General features: G+C 53.3%; 1 protein-coding gene across 1 annotated transcript in view; it reads right to left on the minus strand.

The window, feature by feature from the left end:
• Window positions 1-27,314, minus strand: part of PSD (pleckstrin and Sec7 domain containing) — a 58,301-nt gene that overhangs the window by 9,780 nt on the left and 21,207 nt on the right. The window contains exons 5-9 of the mRNA XM_067536697.1: window positions 21,675-21,869; window positions 21,182-21,262; window positions 20,458-20,570; window positions 19,392-19,450; window positions 18,689-18,778 (exon numbers count right to left, since the gene is read on the minus strand). Coding sequence (XP_067392798.1) covers window positions 18,689-18,778; window positions 19,392-19,450; window positions 20,458-20,570; window positions 21,182-21,262; window positions 21,675-21,869 — 538 coding nt within the window. The remainder of the gene's footprint in view (window positions 1-18,688; window positions 18,779-19,391; window positions 19,451-20,457; window positions 20,571-21,181; window positions 21,263-21,674; window positions 21,870-27,314) is intronic.

Genomic DNA, 27,314 nt, shown 5'->3' on the forward strand with positions numbered 1-27,314 from the left:
CCCTCCCGCCCCGCAACAAGAGGGGTGGGGCAGTCGGGGGATAGGTGTGTAGACGTCCCTGAGGCCGGGAGGGAGATGGATGAGGATGAGGGATTGTGTGTTTGCTTCATAGGCCAAAGCAGCCACATTACCCTCCTGAATGCGTGAGACAGGGGGTGTCTGTCGCTCGCTGGGATGCTGGGAGCTGCGCTGGGCAGCTCTGCGTCTCAGGCCAGAAGCGGGGTGGTGGCTGAGAGGGAGCATAGGGCCTGGGCCCCCTGAGCAGCATGGGGGCAGGTGGGCATCTCTGTGACAGCTGGGGACCAGCAGGGCCAGGGTAAGCGAGGAGGAGGAGGCAGAAATCCCATGCAGAAGGGTAGCTGAGCTGTGGCAGGCTAGGAAATGGGAGGCAGCTGCAATTGCACAGGCAAAGGGTACAACCAGAACAGCATGGTGCAGCAGGGCACGGCTTGCACCCCCGCACATACAGCTGGGAAAACCACACGTTGCACAGTGCTGGCAGCCACTGGGCAGCACACCCCAGCAAGGGGGGTGGGGGAGAGAGAAAACAGCATCCCAAGCAACGGCAGCCGATGTTCTGTGATGCCTCTGCCACCCCCTCCCCTCCCCATATTCCCAGCACCGCAGGGTGTTCTAATAACAGGGGGGCTGGTAGGTGATGTGGGACCGGGAGGAACGAAACCTCTGGGGAAAATGCAGCTAGTGAAGCTGCCTGAATCCCGCTGGGAAGGAGCCTGGCAGAGAACTGGAGGGCAGGGGCGGCATTGCTTCCTGGAAAGAAGAGGAACATGTGGCAGGCTCAGAGGTGGGGGCAGCTACAGTACATTGCAGGGGTAGATTACGCACACAGGTTGATTCCCGCTGGACACAGCTCCTTTTGGTAAGCTGCACCCTCTGCTTGGCGTGTGTGCTGCAGCTGTATTCCTAGTGTGCTGTGAGCAGGGGCAGCATAGCCCCTCCCCTCCCCCTGTTGGTTTCAGTGGAACAGGCACCTTCTCTGTGGCTGCAAGTTACTGCAAGGGTGGCAGCCCTTCCCCCCGCCCCCAGGATGATCCTCTGCACATCCTCATGTGTAACATGGTAACACTGGCCTGAGTGGGAGGGTGGTGGTGAGGTCTAATTAGTATTTTGGAAGCGCTTTGAAGATGAAAACCACTACAGATGTGCCAAGGACGATTACACTGGGCTTGCCCTCCCTCACTGGGCCCGTGTTCGTCTCAAAACCCGTGGGCCCAGATTTTCAAAGTCAGGGGCTCACATTTGCATGCACATGGGGGGTGGGGGGGGGGATTGGTGGGAAAGGCATCCCTAGGTGAGCAGCCATCCAGGACATAGGTGTCCTGGCCATACTCCGAGTTCCTGAGTGGAACTGGAATCCCCGGCGCGCTAGGCACTGTACAAACCGAAAAGACCTGAATCCTGCCTGCAGGCACTTGTGCCAGTCCCAAATTTTGCAGAATCATGAGCCAGGCCTCCTAACATACCAAGTGTGCACGTACACAGTCAGCAAAGTGCACGGCCCTGTGTGAACATCGAGGGCTCTGTGCGCCCTTGTAACAGTCCCAGCAGCACCGCATTGCAATCAGGTTATAAATTAGCACAGTCAGCAATAGCCAGCTTTTGGGTGGCCTAGTCTGCAGGGGAGGAAGGTTTGACTCCACTTGAACCCTAGCACCGAGTGCATGGAGCAAGGGGATGCCTTTGGGAAGATGGCATGATCTTTGGGGCAGGAGCCATCTCTTTGGTCTGTGCTTTACCAGCATCCAGCACAGTGGATCCTGTGCCATGACAGGGGTCGTAGGTGCCCCAGCAATACAAAGTATGACTAATACGTTATTGGGAATTTGCAGAGGTTAGCGAGGAAACACAGCAACAGTCAGGGCAAGAAGCGGCTCCCCCCCAGCCTGGCAGGCCCATGTGGGATAGGGGAGAGATTAATTTCTACAAGGCCAATCCCTCAAGTCTTCCTTCAGCTTTTGCTCAGGTATGAGCCCCACTGAGTCAGCTAAAATCTGATTTCAGGGTTTGGGCTGCTGTTTGAAAAGCACTTTGGGAGCCTTGGGGATGAAGGGCTCTATAGGAAAGTATGTCATAGTCCTGCCAGTCCTCAGAAGATCATGATCATCTTCATGCAGCCTGAACATCTGACAGCATTCAGGCAGCCATAGCCATTTGTGTGGCAGGAGAATGGTGGGGAAAGATCCTGCCTTTGTCTGACCGAGCTGCACTACCATGGACAGGCACCTGGAACACCTGTCTGGGGCTCTGTCCCCACGGACATCCTTTCGGAGTCAGGTCAAAGCCGTGCCTGCCAGGCAAGGTGCACTGAGCTCACAGAAGTTCATCCAGGAAGGACCAGCCTTGAAGTCCATTATTCACAGACCAATTGATTTGCTGGTGCAATCAATGCAGATCTGATTTTTTTTTTTTTTGAGGAGGTAAGAAGCCACTCCCTATTGCAGCTGAGAAGCTCTATGTAGGCCAAGAATTGGACCCCGCAAGCCATTCCCCAGTAGGCAAGCCATTCCCTCAGAAGAAACTAGACCCATATACAGATGGACCTGGGTCCAATCATCCTCAGCACTCTAGAGAAGTTCAGATCCGGGCCCACCCTTTGCAGCCCTGGCTCATCCCTAGTGCCAAGAGATTGAGAAACCAAGGTACGATAAGTAGGCATCTGCTGGAATTTCAGTATCAGGACAACTAAAGGAGTGCAAAACAGACTCCTAATGATAATCCAGTCATGGAGGGATATGGAGAAGCAGACCTAGCCATCTGAGGAGAAGAGCTGATGGTACTGAATCTGCCATAGGAAGGGCATCTTGTTCAATGGAGCAGGGCTGAGTTGAGAGCGGCTAAAATCCCTGGATAGAAACAGAGACGAGATTTGGGAAAAGCACAAACAGGAGACCAGGTGTGCAGGAAGTGCCTGCAAAGCTCCATGAGGGGTAGGAAATTGTCACATGGGCAAGAAAGGCGCATTGAGTGGGAGCTGAACTCGGGAGGCTGATGGCAGAGCAATGCCGAGAGCATGCGTGTGGCTCAGATTCAACCTGATTCAGTGAGGGTGTGAGCTGGAGGAAGAGGGTCTCCTCCATGATGTCCCCTAATCCTGGGAAGTGAGATCTGGATCAACTAAAACTTAGAATGAGAGGGCCCTCTGCACAGCTCTGGAGAACAGCCCAGCAGAGCTGCAGTGTGTAAAAGTCAGGCCTCCGGGCCAGGCTGTGAACACTTCAAAGCACTAACAGCTCTGTGGCTTCAAAGGGAATGTCTCTGTTACATACACTGCGTGCATCACAAGGACCTGCTGAGCCGGAGTAAGTGCATGATAGGGGAGGCATGGCAGCCTGGTGAACTGGGCTGATGAGGACAACGAGCTGCATGCAGGTGGGATGGAAAGGGACACAGCATGGCCATCCCATGCAGTTAGGGAATATTAACAAACAAGAGAACTTGGAGCAAAGGGAAGGGAATTTAGAGCTTTTCACCTACACTGAAATCCTGCCATGAGCTGCCCCCATCTGATCGCAGCCTGATGCCCAGGAGGAAATGAATCTGTGGTCTCAGTCCAACCCCTAGATGACAAAGGTGGTGTCATGGTGGACCACAACTGGTGTCCTGGGTTACCTGCTTTCCCAGTGGATCCTGCCTGGCCCATCAGGCTGTTTGTTCTTTCCAGCAAGGACTGTCTATACTTATCTTGGGCAGGGTGAAGCCCTTTGTTGGGGCCTAAAGAATCAATCCCAGCAGTCCCTGTGTTGGCTGTCTCAGCAGAGCACAGGGAGCCTGGGTCCCTTCAGGACAGGGATGAGATGGCAAGGGGGACTTGCCCTGCTGTACCTGTTCTTTGGATAGATAGAGGGCCCCAGTCCCCAGGGGCCTTTCACCAGCTCTACATTCACACACTGGCCCTTTAACAAGTTGGGGCCTCAAGGTTCTTGCCTCCCAGCAGGTGCTATCAATCAGAGCTGGGCTGAATTCTGCTTTGCTTTATGCACTGGATGGAAGGGGGTGTGTGAGGATGTGCTGCTGTGCTATAAACAAGACACTGCTGGTTTTCGGCTCACATTCCTCTTCACCCTGCCCCTGCAGAAATAGCCCTGCCCTGTGGTTACAGGGTGCATTGGCATCAGTATAAGGTATGGGGGGGAACGTGGGCTGGGAGGGAGACAGCTCTCAGCCTGACACACATACGCGTGGGGTAGCAGAAGCTGGCTGATTTGCCCCACCTTTCTTCTTATTCCTATCACTGGCCCACAGCTGTGGGAAGATTTTTTGCTGCAAGTGGCCCAGGGAAAAGGCATCCCTCCACAGTAACAGTGAGCTCCCATAAGGCAGTATTCAGCCACAGATCTCAATGTGCTTTACTGGAGCGGGGGGTCCGCATCCCCATTTCACAGACAGGGAACTGGCCCCACCACACGTCGCTGGCAGAAAGGGGCACTGAAACTAGGGTTTCAATCCCTCTATCAGACACTTAGCTAGTGCATGAATCAGTGCAACTGAAAGAATTAACCCCTTGCAGAGCCTATGAGTGCCTCCAGGGCCCAGAACTGGTTACCCAGGTCTCATACTAGCAGAAGGCTCAACTAGCCTGTTGTTTAGTGCACTGCTCTCTGGGCTCAGGGACATGCCAGTAGGTGTGGGTCACAGGTGTCTGAGCCTGTCTGGGGCCAGACCCCCACCGACAGTCACAGCCATGGACCACTGTGTAAAGGAGATGTCCCAGTTCCTCAGCACCCTCCCTGCAGAGCTTCCTCTCGGTCTCTGTGCCCGGAGCCATCTCATCACCAGAGCTCAACCATGGGCTTTGCAAGGGCCTGAACTCAGCCACGCACTACGTCTTAAGGTGCCTCCCTCCCTCCCTATGTCAGAACCTCAAGCCACCAGGATCTCTTTGCATGCTGTCCTTGGCGTGGCTCAACGGAAGAGAACTGCAGGATTGGTTCAGTGTGAGCCACCTTCCATCCACAGATGGGGAGGCCTCTCCTATCTCTACCTGGCCTAGGTCAATTCCCTACACCTCATTCTAGCTCCAGGCCATTATCTTACTCATGTTCACCCAAAAGCCTTGCATGTGCAATACAACAGTGCTCTGAATGTGTGAGAAATCTTAGCTCTCCTCTGCAGCAGCTCATCACAAGGCAACCACTAACCCTACTCCAACCTCATTTCCTCTCTGCTCCCCCTCTTCCTGGCATTTTGAGGGGGGGCGTACACGCCTCCTCCACCCCTTCTGTACATCCATGAGTACACACACGCACAGCAGCTGTGTGTAAATGTGGCTTGGGAGAGCAGCATGTCCCCATCCTGCCACGCCCCCTGTGCCACACTGCATCCATAGCTCCCAGCCTGCAGCGGCTGCAATGCTAGTTGTCATACCAGCATCAGTTTCTGAAGAGGGCAAGGGATTGCGTCCCCATCCCAATGTTCCCAGGACCCTTCCCCTTCTAGTGCACTGATCCTGCACACTGCAACATCAGCAGCGTGTAGGAGGCAAAGAGCTGGGAATTTCTGTGCCAGGTGGCCTGAGTGCGTGGTTACATCTCCATGTGTCACAACGTGAGGCTGACGCAGCCTGCCCCGATGCTGTGTTGTGCTATGACAAGATGATGCAGCGCTGCAATGTGTCATTACCAGGCTGTGCTCATAGTTTTAGCCTGGACTGGTGGGATCTCCCCCTCTTCCTCCCCTAGTGGGCCAAGAAAAACCACCTTCCTTTCCAGGCCAACTTGCTGGTTGCACAGGAACCTGGAACCTATATCTGCCCCTGCCCACTGTGGGCTCTCTCTCCATTCTTCCTATCATGGGGGTCCTGACTGATGTGACGCACCTGGCAGACTGGCAGAGAAGCCTGCTCAGAGTGGCTTTTTGCTGGATCCACGTAGACTCATAGACTTTCAGGTCAGAAGAGACCATTGTGATCATCTGCTCTGACCTCCTGCACATTCCAGGCCCCAGAACCTCGCCCACCCACTCCTGTAATAGATCCCTGACTTCTGGCTGAGTTTGGAACTTCTCAAATCCTGATTTAAAGCCTGCACATTACAGAGAATCCACCATTGACACTAGTTCAAACCAGCAAGTGACCCATGCCCCACGCTGCAGAGGAAGGTGAAAAACCTCCAGGGTCTCTGCCAATGTGACATGGGGGAAATTCCTTCCCGACCCCTGTCAGACCCTGAGCATGTGGGTACCTGGCCCTGCCCCCAACCCTGCTCGCAGGGCATTTTAAAGAGAACTGGGTTGTCAAGAGAGCCGGCAGCTGCACACAGTGGTGCAGTGTCATGCTGCCCTTATGTGATGTGGCCATGGGACTGTCAATGCCACGAGGCCAGGCCTCGATCCCAGCCCCCCTCTCTGCGGATCGTGGGCGGTGGTGGGGAGTTGAAGTGCACCCCACGCCCCTCTGCTTCAACCTGCAGCCACTTGGGAGGCTTCCAGCCTCCTTCCCTCTGCTGGCCTCCAGTCCCAGCCTTCGCGGGAAGGGAGCTGAAAAGGAAGGCGAGTCCCAAGAGGCCCGTCTCAGATTTAATGAAGACTAGAGCTTTGATCTTACCGTGGCAAATAACTGCCCGTAGGTTATAACAGCTCCCCCGGTGCATGCCGGACTCCGCTGTCAAGTCTGCGTATAATTAAGAGCCCTGTTTCCCTCTTCCACTAGCAAGGGGGGTGTGGTGCACTCTGGCTCCTGCCTGCCCAGCCCTGTGCGCACCGACGCCGCGGTGATGGGCGAGAGGCGCGCACAGGTCCCGAAGCGCGCACCCCTTTCTCCAGGGGACTGGAGGCTTCAGTGTGAAGGCTCTATCGCGTTCTCTGCCACTCAGCCCCGGGCGAGGAGCGAGCCCCCTCCGACACCGCCGCCCGACGGCGCCCACTCTCCCCGGGGGCGGCGGCGGTGGCTGGCCTCTCCAGTGCCCGTGCCCGGCGGGGGGAAGAGGGGCCCAGACCTTACCGGTTTCTTCTTCCTGCGGCTCTGCAGGCGGCTGACCACCAGGTCGGTGTAGAGCACGGGCTTGAGCGTCCGGGAGCGCTGGGGCCAGCCGTAGCAGAAGGTCTCCACGCCCCGGTAATTGCGGCCGTAGCGAACCGAGCACATTGAGCGGGACCGCATGCGCCCGGCGCTGCTGTTGATGCTGTTCACGCCGATCATCCTGGCGGCCGCGATCGCCCCCGGGCCGCTGGCGGCACCGGGCCGGGCTGGCCGGCAGCCTGTTGAGGCGGCCCTGGCGTGGCTGCGCGCCGCGAAGGACCGGACCGGACCGGACCGGCCGCGCTTCCTGCCTGCCGCAGGCCGTGCGCGCAATGGCGAGGGGGCTCGGCTCGGCTAGGCTGCGGGGAGCGAAATTCCCCTCGCCGCGCCGCCGCCAGCCAATGGCTCCCGGCCGGCCGGCGCGCTCGGGGACGCAGCGAGCGAGGAGCGAGCCCGGCCGCGGGAAAAGAGGGAGCCAGGGCAGGCGACGGGACTGGGAGCGCGGCGCGGACAGCCAAGGGGGAGGAGAGGAGAGGAGAGCCGCGAAGGGAGGGTGGGTGCGGACGCACGGGAGAGCGGAGCCGGGCGGGGAAAGGGGGAGCGGCAGAGGGAGGGAGGGAGGAAGGGAGTGAGGAGGGAGGGGGCAGATACGGGGAGTGTGTGTGTGTGTGCGGGGGGGGGGGGGAGATGGAGGAAGCTGGAGGAGAGCGAGTGATAGGGAATGGGGAAGAGGAAGAAGAAGGGAGAGGAGAGTGGGAGAGAAGATGGAGGGGTTCCTACGGGTTGGGGCGGAGAGGGCAGTTTGGGATGGCAGACAGGGAGTGAGGGAAGCCAGGGGCTGGAGGAGAGGAAAGAAGCTAGAAGCCAGGGAGCAGGGAAGAAAAGGAGAGAGGGAAAGGGGGCAAAGGGTGCAATGTGGCTGGAGAGGAGGAGGGCACGGAAAAGCTGAAAGGGAACAAACATGTCAGGTTAGGCCACAGGGCCAGGCCCCCAGTGAAGCCAGATGACGCGAGTGAGGGAGGTGCCGCACTCCAGAAGTGGCTGCACAGCACGGGTGGCAGAGGCGCTCCCTAAGCTGGAAAGCGCCCTATCCTTCTGGATGAAAGGCTCTAGGAAAGGGGGATGTCCCTCCACAGAGCGGTGCAGCTGGTGTTTGTGTCCTGGCCTGAAACCCAATGGTTGCACAGGTTTGTGGAGACCTGGAGTTTTCATGGGGTCTTATAGGTGAACGAATGTATCCTTCTCCAGGTGATTCCCTGTGGGGAAGGCATCCAGCAAGCCTGGGACTCAGCCCCTCTCTCTCTTATATGATCAGAGCAGGCGAGGATTGTCACACATTGTCAAAGCTTGACAGAGAAAGATGCCATCAGAGGCAGAGCCGTTATTCATGACACTGACGTACACTCCACTCTTAAAGGTCAGGCCTTGAGAAATGTGGGCAGGCCCTCATGCACCCAAGGGCTTGGACATGACGTATTGGTGGCTGGCGATGCGCTCAAGTCAACAACAGATAGGCACTTACGCCTGTCCCTTCCCTTTCAGCTGTCCCTTCTGCTCTTCTCAACTGCGGCTCCACTGAGAGATTAGTCAGCGTTTTCCATCAAAGATGGCGACCGATGCACTGACAATGGCAGCTGGCCACAGCGGATCCAGTCATGAGCATTTATACTTGGATTTTCAAAGGGAGTGTAGCATTCAACTCCCACTGAATTTCAATAAGAATTGAGCCACTAACTCCTTTAGGTGCCTTTGAAACTCCCACCTTAACTTCTGGGGGGGGGGGGCACCCCATACTGAAACAGGCAATAGCAAAGGCTAGGGAGTGTATCGCATCTCAGACGAAGGAATGGGGTCAGGAGGAGATGGGGAGACCAAGGTTGTCAGATGGAACTAGGGATTTTTGCAGGCTCAACTTGAGGTGCCTTAAAAGGGCATTTGTTGAGCACCTGGCTTCTGAAAATCAGGCCTCTTTAAGGTATCTGAGTGCTTGCACATCCTGGCCAGAGCTGGAGCCGGAGCACGTCTATCCATGCTTTTTATATTGCATCAGTCCCTGCAAAATCTAGGCACTGCAATATGTTGACAGAAAGGGGGCATAATGTTCCAACCCAACACAAATTCCACATTTCTTTTCCCAAGGTTCGATCACTTGGATTGATCTTTATAGGTGTCAATTCCTGTCATCGCTAGAAGATCAGTGCTGGCCTTTGCCCAGAAGGGCCTCAGGCGAACACATTCTGATCACATCTAGCAGGGCGTTCCATAGCCTAGAACTCAGCACTGACCATGCCTTCTCCAGGCCCCAGATCTCATGCCACGTGGTTCTCATTTCTGTACCTCTGAGAAGGAGAATCCAAGTCCCACTACAGAGCTCACAGCTTCTGCCCCTAACATGAACCACTAAGCAAGCTTATTCAGCAGCAACCAACCTCCTTAAGTTCTCTTCTTTTTACCTGCAGCCCACACTACCTTGGGCTTTGATCTGAGCGCTGGCAGGACAAGACTTGGATGAGACTTCTCTAGGGAAAATGAAGGGTGCCCTCAGAAGGGGGGTGGCTGCTTTAGTAGGGGGAGATGTTCTTCCGAGTTAGCACTAAATCAATCAATCAGCGCACTGCTGCTGGCTGTCTTTCAGGTGAGACATAAGACTGAAGCCCTTTATCACTTAGTCCTAGGTCCTCAAAGGTATTTAGGTGTCTAATTCTGATAGGAGCGCTGGGCCTTACTGGCCCCATGGCACTAGGCTCTATTTCCTGGCCAAATTTATATTTGAGCAAACATTTTCTGGCTCCTACAACCTCCCCTTCAGATTTAATTGGCTAAGCTATTCTGCGTCACTTCCTGCCCTAAACTGTTGTATGTTATTTTGGTTAGACAGCTGCCACATTCCACCCCAGAGGTAGCTGCCATTCAGTGCTGGGTGAAATGATTCATTTTAGATAAAGAGAAATACAGTACCCAGGAGGGTGTCCCGTTTGCAAGTGCTTTGGGTCCCAGCTCTGTGATACAAACCCTCCACACATGCATGCTCTCATCATTGCTGCAGGAGATGGAGCTTGTCCTGTCGCTGTTCTTTGCTAGGCGTTTTGCACTGGTGGCATGTGACAGGCTCCTGGGCCCCTCTGGGTTCAGTGTGAGAAGTTGAACTGACTTAGCTGGACACGAGGGATGGAGGCCATGAGTATGATTACCTGTTAGAAAGCCTGTAATCCCAAAGGGGTCATGTGCACTCTTGGGAATTCTACACTGGGAAGCCTTAGACATCAGGTTGGCATTGGGAATCCAAAATACCAGCATGTGAGCCCAGTCCAGCAGGGCACAGCAGCACCCCCTAGCCCAGCAGTCCCCAAACTGTGGGGCGTGACCCCAGTTGGGGTCGCTTCATCAGCAGATGGGGTCACAGCCATCCCCAGCGTGCAGAGGACACCATTTTACAAAACAGCCTGCCCTGCACAGCGTGACCTCACACACACCATATGCAGGAGGGCACCTTGCATGGGGGAAGCTAGTTTGCTCTACAAAACGGCGCCCTCCATCCAGTGTGACCTCGCACGCACCGTATGTGTGTGAGGCCATGCAGTCCAGAGGATGCTGTTTCGTAAAGCAAAATGGCCCCCTCCTTGCAGCGTGACCATGCATGTACAGTGCGTGAGAGCTCACAACTTCCCTGCTGTCTGGCATAGTGGGAAACAACACATCTGGAAATGGGGTCCCGCAGGGACAATGTTTGGGAACCGCTGCCCTAGCCCATCGGAGCCCTGCCATGTTTCTGCACAGGAGCCAGCGTTCCCATTGCCAAGGGTCACAAATACTTCCCCAGCATCCATGCACACCCCTGGGAGGGACAACTTATCAGCTGCACTTTGCAGATGAGGAAACTGAGGCACAGAGGGCCTAAAGGCCGCATTTCGCCATCGGTGTCATGCAGGCAAGCGCCACTGATTTCAGCATGAGCTGAGGGCGTGTATCCAAGGTGACAGTGGCCTCAGGCCTGAGTCCAGCTGACTGCACGCAAAGGGAGCAGGGAACCTCCCCAGCATGGGGCGCATGCTTAGGGCATGCCTGGGATAGAAGGAGCATGACCAAGGCACTTCGGCACTCCATCAACCCTCAGCAGGCAGATGGTCCCATGGAGTAGCTGCCAGCCTGCTATCTGGCCGCACGATTGCGGAGCTACAGAGAGCTCCCCAGGTCAGTTGTACGCAAGAGATGCTGAGGGTGGCCAAGCCAGGATTAGAATTCAAAACCTGACTCCTGCCTTGGCCTTACCCATCAGCCCACTCTTCCTCCCGTGGCAAGGAAAACAAGTACCGGTAAAGGGAACATTTGTGGGATGGCTGAACCATTGGTGAAGTGATAGGAAATAGATGCAATAACGGGCAGCTGCTCCTTGTGTGGAGACGCTAAGAGCTGGTCTCCTGGGAGGCTGTATGAGGGGGCTTTGTTGCCTGAATATGTTGGAGAGTTTGGGAAAAGGATGGGGCCAGCAAGAAGGGGGAATTTCCCAATGAGATGTACTTGTTTGGTGTAATGAACACCGGAGAAGCTTGCAGGAGACGGGGGACTGGGCAGCACCTGACTGCAGATGTCATCGAGCACATCAGCAAAAGTAAGCAGTGTCCACGGATGTGCTTTGGCGGGCAAAGGGCAAAGACACAGTCATAGATAGACTGTGGGAGCAAAAATGCTGGTGGGATTAGCCAGAGGGAGGAGAAAGGCTTTTCTGGTTAAGGCTTAGCCCTGGGAATCAAGGTTTTCTTCCTACTTCCTCAGCGACTTCAAGATCTTTATCTTCCAGTGCTTCTATTCCCTAGCTGTACAATGGGGTGGATCCTTGCCTCCCCCATAGGGGATGCAAGTGGGTCATGAGACTTAATTCGTTACATTTTTGTAAGGTGCTTTGAGTGCCTCAGACGGAAGGAATTATGGCCACTATGGTCATTCATACAGTCACTAAACAACGTGGCCACTCAGTTTGGAGTACTGGGGTGTGACATGTCCACCTTGCGTCACGTACACCACAAGCAAAGGATTAGGAAAAGGGGCATTTCAGATTGAGCAAGCAGATCTGTAACTGGAGGAGCAAATTCAGCTCAGCATGTTTTGTTCCTGGACTAATGGCCACTGGAAACCCAGGGAATTCGGGGCTAATGTCAAACATTCAGGAGACCCACATGGTTCAAAGTATGGAAACACATGGTTGAGAGCATTGAGGTGGAAGCCTGAAGGGACCAACAGATCATGTAGGCTGACCTCCTGTACATCACAGCCACCAACATCACGCCCATTACCAGACCAATTCTAGCAGTTCCTTCAGCCTGGCTTTGTTCTTTTGTAAGCTGTGCTGGTTTGCAATTGCTGACTCTTTCCTAAGGCATGGCCAATGGCTGAAGTTGATGGCTTTCATTTTGGGAAGGCAGGGTATCAAACATGGGCACCGCGGTCTATTGGTTTATAACTGGTTTCATGTCTCCATTGTGACTCCTCATATCAGTGGATGATTCACCACAACCAAAGGAACAAAGAGGGGGTGATGGAATTGCTATAATTGGTCTAGTTGTGGTTGTGGACGTGGTGTTGGTGGCCTGTGATGTACATGAGGAAGAGGAGTGGGGACTGACGGCCACCTGCCTACCCCTTGCCGAAGCAGGAATTGGTGGAGCAGGAGTTTTTGGTGGTGTGTGTCCCAGTAAAGGAGACTGGGGTAGGCACCGCAATGGACATGTATGGTTGAGAGTAGAGCATTTGAGTTTATGCGGTTAGGTATATACTTGTGTCCTCTTCTATAGATAGCATAGGCTGGGTTTATTTTCTCAGAGGATTGCTAAAGGGCAGAATTAAGGTGGTTTTGTGTCCCTGACCTGTAAATTTCCATGCTTTCAAATGTTTGGGTTTCTTATACGTTTAACTTTGAGTTTTAATTTCTTGTCTAACAGTCATGTATGGCTCTCCAGCTCTGAAGTTACTGTTACATCTTGCAACCCTCACCTTCAAGTTTTTGTCTGGGAATGTCCTTAATTTTATGAACCTTAAGATGGGAGGGTGGTGTGCATACAGCTTGAGGCGGGCGTGTGCCCACTTCCTGCTGCCTTACCTAGGGACTGCAGGACAGAAGCTCCACTCCCGCCTGACTACAGAAGGTGACTGCTGTTTGTCATGCTGATTACACTCATCTCACTGTTACCCTGTCCTTCCCCCCAGCTGGCTGGCTGCACCCGATCTCTCACATCTTATATTTAGGACTTGCCTATACAGAGAGTTCTATATTGAGCTGTGCCTTACTGGCTTTTGGAGCAGGAAATCACATGCGTACAGCACCTAACACAATGGTGCTGAGCCCCAAAGTGCTACTGCTGTACAAATAATGAGGAGGTGTGCAGAAGACAGGGGAGCCCTTCCCAGGGAAGGAAGCAATAGGGAAGAAGAGGGGATCATGGGGTAGGGGGAGCAGCACTCCCCATCTTTGTAGACCTCCAGAGACCCATGTGAGGGGAGGCACCACACGAAGTGGAGCAGAACTCCACCCACAACTCCCTGCTGTGTGATCAGAGGCTGTTCCCCAACACCCTCGCCCTGTAGACCTTAGATGGCTGGTCAGGCCCCACCACCAATGCCTTAGCAAGCTTCAGGAAGCTCCTCCGAGGTCAGCCAGCCTCTCCCCGCTTCTGCAAACCCTGTGTATTCCTGGGGAGCTATAATTAGACAGGCAGCTGTGCGTCAAGGCTAACTAGGCTCCTTGGTCTCCAGACAGCCCTATGCCAGCTTGGCAGCGAGCTGATGAGCATTATGTAGGCTAGCTGAGATCTACCAGGCCTAACACCGCTCTCAGTGAGGCGGAGGCAATTGCGAGGGGCTCAAAGGGGGCCTGTGGGGGCAGCAGCCCAACATGCCCTCGTCAAAGCTTGCAGCAATCTGTGGGGACTGGTGTGCGCTGGTCTGCTGGAGTGGAATGTCCCACATACTCCCCTTCTCCACTCCTTTCCCCACTGCTCTGTGGCTTCTTCTCCACTGTACTCCAGCGCCGTGCTCCCCTCCCCCACACTTCTGCCTGCCAACCTCCTTGTGCCCTCAGGACGTGGGCACCTTCAGAGGTCCCTGGGGCGTGTGCGTGTTCAGGGTCCTTGTATCAGCAGGGACCAGGGAGGTGGGGGCAGCAGTGCCATGAGCCATTCTCCCTACTCTCCACTAGCGCTTGGCTGACACACACCCCCCCCCCATACACACACACCGTTTCCACTGTCTCTGTTCTCTCTTCCAAAGCCAGGGGCTGGGAGCAAGGTGGCAGAGTGTTGTGTGCCACGTTTTAACACACCTCTGTTTAGAAGCAGCTGGTCTGGGGCCCTTCAGCTTTGGTGGAAGTAGTCGATTTTCATTGTCGACAACCCCTTCCCCTGTTCCCCCCCCCACCAGCCAGTTACAGGCGGAGCTCAGCAGGCCTAAGAGCCCGGGGGGGCCGGATCTTTAGCTATAACTCAGCATCACGCCCTGGGGGAGCGACCGTGGTTTACCACAGCCGAGGCTCCACCCTTTATTTTGAAAAGAGAGACTCAGACTCCAGCCAACATTCGATGCCTGGAACCAAGGAGCCATTGTGACGGGACTATTTAAAAATTGCAACGATTTTTAAAATTCAAGGTTTAAGGGGCTCCTCCCGGGCACAGTGGGCTGGGCCGTACCTGGAGGATACCACGCAGGTGGCCAGCTCCGTAGCTGGGGTGTCGTAGTTCAAGGACCCCTCGGGCACATCACTTCAAACTTGGTAGAAAAAGTCTAGCTTGGCTTCCCATCTGACCTACCCCTTTTGAGGCGAATGGCTCTTTGTTTGTGGCTTGGAGAGAGGGAGCCTAACAAGGGCACAGCACTTGTTCCACGGCTGTACTGCCATGGCTGAAACATTCAGTGAAAAGTGGAGTATCTGAAAAGGGCGGGGGCGGGAAGGAACAGGGGCTTTTAGCGGTGCTGTGCCTACTGGTTTTGTTCAGGACACCTGCTGCTCTGTTGCTCTGCTGTCATTTACACCAGTGGACGTAGCTCAGAATAGCAGTCTCCCTTTTAAAACCCCAGCCCTTGTTTCTGCTTTTACCCAGACCTGAATGCTGCATTCATCTGGCTTTGCACCTCTCACCGTGGTGCCTGGTCTGCTGCCTCACTGTGCGCCCCCCCCCGCCAGATCACTTTGCAAACAAAGATCCAGGCTCGCAGGGTGTTAAAGCTGTTTGCATTTTGCCTTAACATAGTGGCTTAGCATTTACTATAGGCATGGAAATAGTAATGATCCAGCATGAGCAGCCTGTGTGCATGTGTGTGCTGATTATGTTACCCCCAGACTATGCAACCATTCCTAGATTGGATCTTCACACCCAGAGCCACCCACACCACCGTCCTGGGCAGAACAGAGCCTGGAAACCAGGGGTTGATCTTGCTGGGAGCAGACACTCCCTGCTATTAGCAAACCTGCTGCCGTCACCCCTTGGGCTCTCTGGCTAGCGGTTGCACTGGGCATAGTCCCGTGAGGTCCTTGCACCTTTCACTGCTCCTGCATCCTCGCTTGCTTGAGCCTCTGAAATCTTGGCGTTTCACATGTTTTCCCAGCTAGCAAGCAGCTGTGTTTGCCAAGGTTGTTCTTTCCAATCGCTGCTTAGCATGTTCTGTGCTTTGCGGGAGGGACAGCGCAGAATCTACTGAGAAGCCAAAAGAGGCTTCTCTCTAATATTACAATTTTAAGAGAAAATTAGCCTGGTTCTGCTCTAACTTGGGCTGGTTTACACCACTGTAACTTCTTGGACACATACATGCCTGGTTACCACAGGGGTAATGAGCAAGCAGATACAGGCCGGCGAGCTTTCGGGCCACTGGTATGTGAATTTTTGACTCTGCTGGTATCTGCACTGAGCATCATCTAGATCAGAAAACAAAGGGATGGTTCAGGGCTTGTCATGAGGATGTTAATCCAAACACAGATTAATTTGCAGGGAGTCACAGTGGTTTTTGAGGCTAGACTCTCCTCTGACTTGCTAAGACTGGTAACAATTGATGGAGCTGGCTGAGGCCCTGCTCCCAGTGCAGAATAAACCTCTGGCATGGGTGAATGTCCCTGCCTGCCCACCCTCCGACACCACCAGGGAGCCCCTGAGGGGCCAGGAGAATAAGACCGAGTGTTTTCCAGTGCAATAGCTGCAGAGCGTGCCCTCTTCTGGCTTCACATTCACCCCAAAACCATGAGTCATGGGATGGGCTGGGAACTGAGCACGTGCAATTTGGAACCACCAAGCAACCCAGGAAAGGCCAGAAACAGAGCCAGGGGAGAATTGACAAGATCTCCTCCCCAATTTATCCTCCTTCAGCAATCTATCTACCTGTACTAGTGCCCGAGGAATGCTGCAGTGTCAGACCTTGCTGCTTCTCTAGCACTTTCCATCTGCTGTGCTCAAAGCATTGCAGTATTGTTATCCCCATCTTATCAATGGGGAAACTGAGGCACGGGGACACTGAGGTCCCACCCTGACTTACTGGCATAGAATCCAGACCTCATGCTTCCCAGGCTGGTGTGTTAGTCCCAAGGTCAGCCTGTCTCCTGCCAGCCCTGTGTGGACTGGAAGACTTTCAGCAGTCTGACACCGCCCGGTGCAGCCGGCAGACATGAGCACTTCCACAACACAGCCCCGGGCTGACGTGCTGGCCCCTGCCCGCGCTGCGCCCATTGTCGTGGTAGTTCTCGGAGTGCTGGTGCAGCTGATGTGGTTAGAAGAAGGCTAAGCTGCCCCTGCCATAGGGAACGTCTGTACAGCGCAGTGTGCACACTCCTGCCCTCGCTGAGCCGTGCAGGCAGCCTGTGGATTGGTTTGTTTCCTTGGGCTGAAAGCTGCGTCAGCCAGGGCAGCCCCCCACACACATCCAGGGCCCCATGGGGAGCCGAGCTTGCTGCAGAGCACCCGAATGGGCCAGGGTCAGCGTGCCACTGGAGGCTCAGGGCCAAGGATGAGAGGGTGGGAGGAGGGGCTGTTCTTTCCCACACAAGAGCTTCGTCACCCAAGATAAGTGACTCCCTGTGGAGTCGGCGCGAGCGTTCCCTATTCCCAAGTGGAGGCAGCCAGCTTCCTTCCACACTGTGAGTCAGCCATGCAGAAGCCATCTCGAGCTGCTGTCACCATCGCCCCTGTAATGGCCTGGTGCAGTCACTGTCAAACCACTGCTGCCCCCTCCTTTCTCTTCGCCTCCTACGGGAGGAAGGCAGGCTGCAGTCTGGTGTCGCTGCCACGGGCACCAAGAGCTCTGCAGGGCAGCTTGCCACCACTTATGCTGCTGCCCTCCCCCAGGTGGCATCAAGGTGCTTCACAACAGTCCCTGAATTCAGCCTTGCAGCCTCTTGGTCAGAGGCTGCATGTTATAGATGGGGAACCCGAATCACAGATCGGCAGAGACTCTGCTTGAGTCACATACCTAGCAAGTCAGCATTGGGAACGCCTGGTTGCCTCGCCTCTGCTTTAACTACTAGGCAGTCTGGCCTTTCCAGTCTGCTAGGCACCCTGTCGCTGCTCCCTGTGTTTTCACTCTTTGGGAGGATGGAGAGCCCACCAAAGAGAGGGCAGCCGCAGCTCAGCCAAGCTAGCTGAGAGGGGAGGCATTACCTGTCATCTCTCATCACTTCATGGGTTGGGAGAGAGAGTGCATTCCCCCCACCTCCATGTGGGGTTGTCAGCTGCCGGGACCCTCACCTCCACGTCGCCATTCCTAGACAGCTGGGCCACCCCTAGAACAATCCCAGTAGCTGGACTCCAGCTGGATGCCTGGCTCCATGGGGCAGGTTGAAGAGGTAGGACACACATGCGGGAAATCTGGGGGTTCCTCCCCCCAGCTCTCCTCGGCCAGAGGGGAGGGTAGAGCTGCGGAGGATGTGGCCCAAGGAGGTCAGCTGGAGCATAGGTGAGCGGGGCAAGGGGAGGGTCCTGTGCCTCTTCCAAAGAAGCGGAGCAAGCTTGTCGCTAGAGAGGGTGATTCACAGCGCTCTGCCTCGGCACACAGCCAGGGAGCGGGTCCCAGACGGGTGGAGCACGCACAGGTTGCTGCCTTTGCATTAGCCACGCTGAGCTGGGGTAACTTTGGCCGCACATCCACACTAGTGATGTCGTACTCCTCTTTCATTGCACGGGCCACTATTCCTGGCTCAGCTCCCAGGAGCAGTGCATGCGGGGCACCTAGCGGGGCCAGTGGCATCCTGGGGGACCCTTCCAGGACTTTCCACACAGGCACTAAACTAAGCTTCGGTCTGGACCAGCTAAGCTTTACCCAGTTATTCAATCTGTTGAGACACAGGCTGTTTTAACTGGTTTTGGAGCACTGCGGTGTCCTGTGTGGATGCATAGTGTGCTACAAACGTGCAAGAGGCTGCACAAGGGTTACTGTCACTAGTGGACACCAGGCTGTTACACACAGAAAGAAATTTGATTTGCACCCATTTACAGCCATAGTTCAGGGCAATTCATTGCCCCTCCCATTTCTGGGAAAAGTTGCTGCCCCTGATAATGCTGCCTAGGCAGTCTGCTCTGAACGGAAGCCTGCACCCACCCAGTGCCCCAGCCACAAGGGCCTGAGTGAGCCAGCCAGCCCTGGCGGAATCATTTACTAGGAAGCAGCATGAGAGCAGTTTTCTAAGAGGGGTCCCAGCTTAACTCCTGCTGGTGTGGCTCAGATGGGGAGATCGAGCTGAGTTACCTTGAGCAGCTCCTTGGGGAAATCACTGCCTCCGTTGAGGCCTTCAAGGTTCCCAATGAAGTCGGAGCAGGACATTCTCTTCCCGATGTTCTGGGGGAGACAGTGACAGAGAATTGTGGCTGGTTACCTTTGAGGAGAGGAAGCAGCGGCTGGATGGAGAGCGGCCCTGCACCCTGGCGGTAGGACTGGCTCCCCAGGGACAAAGCCTGGATCGTGTGAAAGGCCGTTTGGAGATGTGGAGAAAACTGCCCCCTTTGCTAAGGGCCGGAAGCTTTAAACAGCTGTTCCTGTCAAAATTCAGAACCCCACTCAGCAATGCCCCCTCCTCTCCCCTTTTACTTTCCCATCCCCCTCCTCCTGTTCCCTTATCTGCCTCCCTCCTCTTCCTCACCCCTCCTTCCAGCCCCTCTTGTCTCCTCCTCAGCCCTTCCTCAGCTTGCTGCTGCTTTGCCAGCTCCTCATGCAACCTTTCCCGCTCTCCTTTTCTACCCCCTCAGCCCTCCTTCTCCACTCTTCGTTGCTTCTCCTTCATGTCCCTTTTAAGTGCAGTTTGTCCCGCACAGCTAAGGGGTTGGCTCCTGTGTGCCCCATCTGCCTTCTGCTCACATGCAGTTGGACAATGGCCACTTTCCACCCTCCCAACTGAGAAGATGCCTAGCGGCACAGCAGAGCAGGCAGCGCGTTGGAGCTGGCAGATACTTACATGTCCATGGAGGTCTGTGTTTAATAGCATCAGGGCGCAGGTCAGAGTGTGGACTCCATCTGCAGCACAAGAAAGGTGATCAGAGCCCCCAACCACCCCTTTGCACATGGCTGTTTGTTCCACTTATTAGCATCTCCAGATGTTTCGACTGATTGATGGATAAATGGTTGATTGATTGATTAACATGTGTTTCCCCCTACCGGCACACAGGCTGGGCCACACACGAAACCTCTTCCAATGGAGAAGGTGCTGACCTGGACAAAGCTTCGGAGACCACTCCCAACCCAACATCGATCCATGACCCTTGCCATACAGCTCAGGACATACGGCACGGTCTGTATTCGGCTCTCGGCACCACTCAGATCAGCTGTGCAGGCTGAAATTCCATTTAATTCTATTGTGTGGTCCAGCTGTGCAAAAATCCCATCGAGCACAGCACCCTCTTCAGTAGGTGGTGAAGCCAGAATTAAGGCCACAGCGCTCATAAGAATGGTTGAGTGGGGAAACAAAGCCCTGTGTAACCTCTGATGTGGCATTTCACACCCCGTGAGCCATAAATCCCCATGGACATGTTGCTGACTCAACCGAAGGACATGCCATGGTGAATCAAGTCAAGACAGAAACAAGGACATACAAAATCAAGATGAAATAGCGAGGTCTGGGCAACAATTGGTGGTGGTTGCCTTGACTACCTCTCTTCAAAAGTCCCTGCTGGTCTGAGCCACAGGTCTACATGCAAGGACACAGTTACACTTAGGGTAGCTCCTTTTTCTCTCCCTGTGCTAATCTACTACCGAGTGGAGTTACAGGTGTTGAGTGCCTTAACTGTGCATGTCTAGGCCACAACGTCTGGATTTTTTTTACAGTGAAGCTTTCTCTCTGAATTTCCTGGGTTTATAACGCTTAGTTTTGGGATAATTACAACATCCCTGTGATGTGTTTATCCTTAAGTTACTGGTATGTGCTCTCTGCCTTAACTCCAGCTTAACCTAGTTTTCGTCTGGGAATCTGCACCCAGGTTTACAAACACACACGCAGCCGCAGCCACAGCCATATGGTAGCTCACCCTCAGAGGAGACAGCACTGGGGTTGCACTGGTAATAGCGTTGTGAAAAATGAGCCAGGACTCGCTCTCTCTCCTGTGTCTCCCCCATCAGGGCCAGCTCCTTCAGAAAGGACCTGAAGAAGAAGAGTGGGTGAAGCATCAAGTCAGCCACCACCTGCCCCCGCCCCACCCTGTCAACAAGCAGGAGAATTGTCCTTTCTGTAACCTACAGGAAAAACACTGTGTGCGCACCAGAAAGCCCCAGAACTCCTACATCGATCGCTCTGTCATCCACGTGGAGGACCCCTCCACCGAGCACATGACAAGACTGTCCCACTTGCACATCCCAGAACTACATCAGATGGGATAGCCTGCATGGGGACAGAGGCTGACCCCAGGCCAGCACTCTCTGGGCTCAGAAACTGAGCTTGTAGAAACTCAGCTGTGGCTGGAGGGGATCCAGAATCCATGACATCTCCCTCCATTCGGCTGTAAATTGAGGTTCAGTATGTCCTCTCAGGCTGTTAGATATCAGCCCACGGGATGGTGCTTGGAAAATTTCTTGTGAAAGAGGCCAAGTCTTCTTGAGATGTGAGTGGCTTTGCAACCACCTTTCGGCTGTGGGTCTGGGGCCAGCCTGTGGGGGGCTTCTGCTCTTGAACTGCAGCTGGCCTGCGTTGCTGCACGTAGAGCCTGATGGGGACCGGCTCCTAGAACCGTGCGTGTGCCCATGAAAGATTCTGACCTGAGAGCTTGGTCCAGATTCATCCCAGTGAAGACGAAGAATTTCAGATATTCCCCGGCCACCATCTTACTGAACTCGTTACTGGAAGAGAGAGCGGGAGAGCATCTCAGCGAGAGATCAGCATAAGAGGGAGGGAGATGGAGGGGAGGGGCGGAACGGAGGAGTTTTTAATGCACGTGGTACCGCACCAGGAGACATGAAGGTTGGATTGTGGAGAGTGTGATGGGGTAGACACACCACGTACAGTCTCTCCAGCTTTAAGGTGTTTTGATTTGGGGTCAATGGTGCAATGCAATGAACTTTGGGCATATGTGGGTTGTGGGGAGTGTTCCCAGGAGCCCCTGTGAAGAGCAGGCTGTCCTGGGGGCGTCTCCTTCAAATCATTCAGCCCAGGCCCACGTGGCAGTGCCTATGCAGGCAGCAGGCTGCTGCCCCCTCAGTGACGGTGGGGCAGCCTGGATGAACAGCCTTTCCTCACAATACCCACACGTACTTCTTCCCCAAGTGGCGAGCCACGTCCGCCTTTTTGAATCCGTCCAGGTTGTAGAGCCTCTTCGCCAGGCGCTTGGCAGCCTCTAGGTCGGCCTTGTGCCCATTGGACAGAGTGTCTGTGCTGCCCAGCGCCAGCTGCTCCGTGCTGTCCATCTCGGAGTCTGAGTCAGAGACCAGCTGACTCAGGGGGTGGTCACTGCAAAAACAGAGGCCTCAGGTAAGCCTTGCAACAGAACTTCTCAAACTGCATCCTGCCAAGGCACCTGGGCTCCCGCCCCCAGGCGCACCACAGTTCGCTGCATGTTTCTCCAGAGCCCTCTGAAGAGAGATGTTCCAGGAGGCTGCAGGTCTAGACACTGATACTAGGCTGCAGGTACAAGGGGGGTGGGATCAGCTGGGGGTACTGCTCCCTGCTTTGATTTTGTTCTGGGCCCAACCTACAGTTTGGAGGCAGAGCTGTAACCCACAGCCACCCATCATCTGTCCTTTTCTGCAGCTGGGCCTTGGAGCCAAGGGGCCAGAACCTTTAGGGAAAGGACTTCAACGGAAGATTTGCTCTGCGTATGTACACTGCTCGCCAGCTGTGCAGTGTCTGAAACATCCCCCCTTTGAAAAAAGCCAGCCACAGGATGCACTCCCCCATTGTCCCCTCTCCTTTCTTTCCCAATACCCCTGATTTCCCCTTCCGATCCTCTGGAGCAGACAGACAAGATGGACAATTTTAATCCTTTTGGACCCCCAGAGCCAAATGGTCTCAGATTCCCAGGACAGAGAATCACTGAGGTTCCCCTAGCCCTCTGAACTCTGGCTCTTTCCCTGCTGGATCACAGCCCCCTGGCCTCCAGCTCAGCCTGACCCCACGTGTTGGCCTAGGGAGGCTCTAATAGTATAGTCATACCTAGCTCCTATATGTCTGCAGTATTGTTGTAGCCGGGTCGGTCCCAGGCTTTGCAAGAGACAAGGTGAGTGAGGTAATAGCTTTTACTGGACCAACAGAAGCACTGCAGTATCCTCTCAGCCTTATGCAGCAAGTGGGGGAGGGGGGTGCCTTCACCCCGGGAACAGACTTCAGTGGGATTATGCTAGGGATAAGTTTGGGACTATCCATAACACTGTACAAACTTAACTCTGCCAGCAGCCACCCTCCTCCCCCCAAGCGCCCTTCCGCAGGGGGCAGAGCTGATCCCAGGAGCAGTGCAGAAGGTCCAGGGGACTACTGGGAACATTCAAAATCCTATATGCACCAGCCAGGGAAGCTGCCAGTGATGCGTGGGCTCCCCCAGCACCCACACGGGTTCTGGACCTTCCTCCAGGCATTGCAGAATCCCTCTTTGCCCTCTCCAATGCAGGCTGGTGCTTTAAAGGCACAATCTAGCTCTTAATCATATTTCCTATAATTGTCCCTGCTATTTCATCTCTGAAATTCTTTATGGCTTATGAAAATACTGTCCCTAGCCAAAAGGCTATTGCTGAGTGATCTAGCCACGGGCCAGTGTATTCTCACAGCTAACTGGGGTTTAGACAGGCCCATACACGCATAACAGAGCTGACATCTCCTTGCACGGCTATCGATCACTCCCCTCCCCACATGTTGAAGGCATGCAACATGCAGCAAAGTGCCATGCATCCTCTGGTGAATCCAATTTACACAACACGCTGATTGCAGGATCTTCATCCAACATCCATCAGTTTAAATGCCTTAACTGACATTTTAACTAGAACAAACTCCCTACATTCCTATGAAAGCAGTAATTTATAATCCAGACCAGTATGCGAACTTCTTTTCTTAGCACTTTTCATCCATTGATTTCAAAGCACTTTACAAAGGAAGGGCAATATTATCCCCATTTTACAGATGGGGAAACCGAGGCCCAGAAGGGAGAAAGGGAACAGAGCTCTAACCTTCCTAATCTTCAGTTCAGCACCCAATCCTGTGTATTCTGCTTCTGGTACTACTTCAGTCCTTTAGGCCTTAGACTGACATGTTAGAAGTGCTAGTCTAGGGTTAGCTTCAGCTCAGATTGACTCAGAGGCAGAGAAGTTATCCCAATCAAAAACACGCAGAATCCACTCAACAGCAAACATTAAGTGACACTGACCTCGTCCAGATTTTCTGGCAGCCCCCATAATGTCCTAGTCTGATTTATTTTTAGGGTTCTCTAATTGACTTTTAAGAGGCCTACTCTCCTGAGCCAGTTACAGAATCAAATCTCCTTCAGACTCTGTTTCTTCCACAAAGGACAAAGACTCCTCTCTGCTCGACACGGTTCTAGTGCATATTGCGTGTGTGGAATTCTGGAAGCCAGCCATGCATGCTCTGCACTGGGGTCAAGTGCAGAGGATGGCAGACAGCTCTCCCAAGTGGAGGAGGGAGGAAGATTAAGAGGCGGATTTTTCTGTTTCTGAAACCGTTGGCTTCCATTTTCCCCAACTCCCCAGTTTGGTGTTTGAACATGGTAAGTAGTTTTGATCCTTGAGACAGTGGGCCAAATTCAGCTCTGCTCTGATGTAAGCAGGTGTGAGTTCCACTGACTTTACAGGGAGCTGCACTCCACTTAAACCAGGGCTGAATTTTGTACAATGTGTGCCTGTGATTACAATCAGACCAAGACGGGAAGGATGGCGCAGGAGCTAGGGCACTAGCCGGCAACTTGAAATACCCAGGGTCTATTCCCTGCTCTGCCACAGACTCCCTTTATGAACCTGGCTGAGTTACCATGCCTCAGTTTCCCCATTTATAAAACAGAGATAATAGCATTTCCCTCCTTTGCAGGAGTGGTATAAGGATAAATACACTGACGATTGCTTGGCACTAGGATATGGATATCATAGATTAGAGTTTGTTTTCAACCCCCGTCTCATCTACTGTAGGCCAGCCTTCTGCCTGTTACACAGATTGTGCCACTATTGCTTTTTGTGAGCAAATTCCTGGGTTGGGGCGGGGAGGGAGGAAGAGGCACACAAAAAAAGCCACTAGAAGTCCTAGCCAGACAGCGCATAGCCAGCCATGTCACAAACATGTCATGTGACTCCACATAATCAAGTCTTAATTGATCCTAACAGCAAACGTAGCCTGACTCTTTTTAAGATGGCATCTACAAGCAGCTTGCAAATCACATTTCCACTTCTTCCCAGCTGAAGGCCCTTTTTGTTCTTTCCATCCAGAGTCTGCTAAAAACCCATGACTCTCTTTCAGATTTTGTCCACCCCCTGCCAATTTGATGTTGCTGTTGCATTCTATTAGTGATGACCAACATTTCCACTGCGTTCCAATAAGAGAGAACATTTCAAGACGAACTCAGAGGGGCTACAAATTCTGCTGGGCCTCTCAAAACGACCTCTCAACTGTCTTCTTCTGATTCTTCTGATTTCCCAGCTGTAGCTGGAGGCAAAATCTTGCACTGATCTTTACAACAATTTCTCTCTTTCTCTCTCAAAATCCACATCTCCCTCCAGGGTCTCCCATCTGCTTTGGATTGATAGTTGGGGTTCTTACTTTGCCTCTTTAAACTGGCATGCATGGATTAGATAGCTCTCTCCTGAAAGCTGCATAGTATCTGAATTCCACCATCTCCAGCCTGCAATTCTGATTTCAGCCTCTAAATCAGCAGAACCCAGGGCAGAAGATAATCTATCTGGGACTTAACAATTTAGGATAAAAATCAAATGCTTCATGCTCCACGCTTTGCAATTAACTATTTTTTCTAATGGCAGAGTTACTATACTACTTTAAATTGGAAAAAGTCAGCCTTGACTTTTAAGTCCTCAAGTTTGGTTACATTTATGACAACCCAAAATCCACCCCCCACCAAGTCAAAGTCACCTCTGATTTTTAAACAAAAGTGCCTTAAAGAACGAAAACCAATAACCAAGTCCTTGAACCAGCAGCGACCAGAACAAAATGTGCATCTAGGTGTGTGTAATAACCAAGGTGACTCGTTTCCCTGCTAATGAGCTAAAACATCTCAAAGTAGTTTTTAAAAATGTACTTTCTAAAGCAGCAGTTCCATTTGGCTTGAAGAACTATTTAGCTCAAATTTAAGTCTAACATAAAATCTTAACTGGAAGATTGGCTGACACTAGATTTATTTTTTAATATTGAATCTAATACTGTACAAACATCTTCTATATGTATGGAGTGAGTCATCTCCAGGCTGACCCAAAACCCCCTCAGTATTCCAGTCCTGCACCCACACAGCTTCCATGACACCCCTCAGTCCAGACCGGGAGTACCTGCTATGCTATTTTCTACCCTAGCCCCATGTTCCGCAGAGCACACTGCTGTTCCTGTCTGCGGTTGTATTCTCAGCTCTGTAGCTGCATCTCAAGCTGGATCTGCCACAACCCCTCACCATTTCACTAATAGGTCAGTTCCCAGGATACTGGTTGTTGAATGCCACTTCCTGTTGTTTTGATCAACTGTTATCATGAGACACAATTCATGTAATTCCACTTCCTCAACTCACTACAGCTGGCGCCAGGGGACAAGGAATCATTTCACGCCACCTCTTCCTCCTGTAGTCACGGGGATGGACTAACGTTGTACTTTCTCTTGTTGCCTGTTACAGTCGTCACCTGGGGAACAGATTCCAGTTGTGCTGCTTTCTGTTCTCATTGTAATCACCGGCCATGGCTCACACCCTGTGGGAGTTTATCTGTTTGTTCTGGGTGAGGGTGTTGTCTGAGTGGAGTTAGCTGTACATGCCGTACAGCAGCATGCTTCTCAGAGACCATATGACAGTTATTCCCCAGTCAGTCATTCAATCCTTCAACTGCCATTTCCCAACTGTCCCTTTTAAAATCCTGCTGTCAGGCCCTTCTAGTTGCTAGGCACCCTCTGCCTCCCTTTCCTTGTTGCCATAGCATCCCGTTTCGGTGGTTACAAGCAGAAGGGAGCAGCTAACTTCAGCCAGCCTTGGTTAGTAATCAGTGTTTTCTAATTAAGATCACTGGTAGCTAGATTTGGGATGGGGAGCTGTAGACATCTCTTACAACATTTGGCCTCTGAGTCTTGCCACCAGTCAGTACTTTATACTGGTGTAAAGGCACCAACTAGTTGCCTTGTTCGTGCTATAATTCCTATCAATTGCATGACTTCCCGTCGTGCTGTTCTGTCCACACCAGAACGCCGACAGATTTAAGCCCTGCCCCTTGCTGTCTGGGAGAAGGAGAGTCTCACTCGCTAGGTGTGTCTGGAACAGACTGAGCCTGGTTTCTCTGTGGTCCCAATGTGCTTCTCCAGCTCCCAACCACATAGGGCTCTTGGCACTTCGGGGAAAAGAAAGGTGCTCGGCTAAATAAATACAGAGCAAGCTGCACTGGAGTGGTGTTTCCAAAGAACTCTGCACGCCTGGTGCTGGGAGCATCTACAGCCTGGAACTGGGCCTGGATTCCCCAAAGGCGAAGGACTGTCCAGGTCCCATCACAGGATAGAAGAGGGTTCATCTCTAGGACAGGAGTACTCCATGCTTCGTCTAACACCTAACACTCAGTCAGTGTTAAGGGCCCAATCCTCCAGCTGCTGTGTGCACAGAGTGGAATTACACACACACACGAGGGGTAGGATCTGGCCCATTTAAACTGGCTGAAAGATGGTCATGAGGTTTCACTGGAGGATGAGCAGAGCCAGGGCAGTTGCGTG

Source organism: Emydura macquarii, unplaced genomic scaffold, assembly GCF_026122565.2.
Source record: "Emydura macquarii macquarii isolate MOO-44397 ecotype Brisbane River unplaced genomic scaffold, CSIRO-AGI_Emac_v2 contig_67, whole genome shotgun sequence".
Classification (NCBI taxonomy): Eukaryota; Metazoa; Chordata; order Testudines; family Chelidae; genus Emydura; species Emydura macquarii.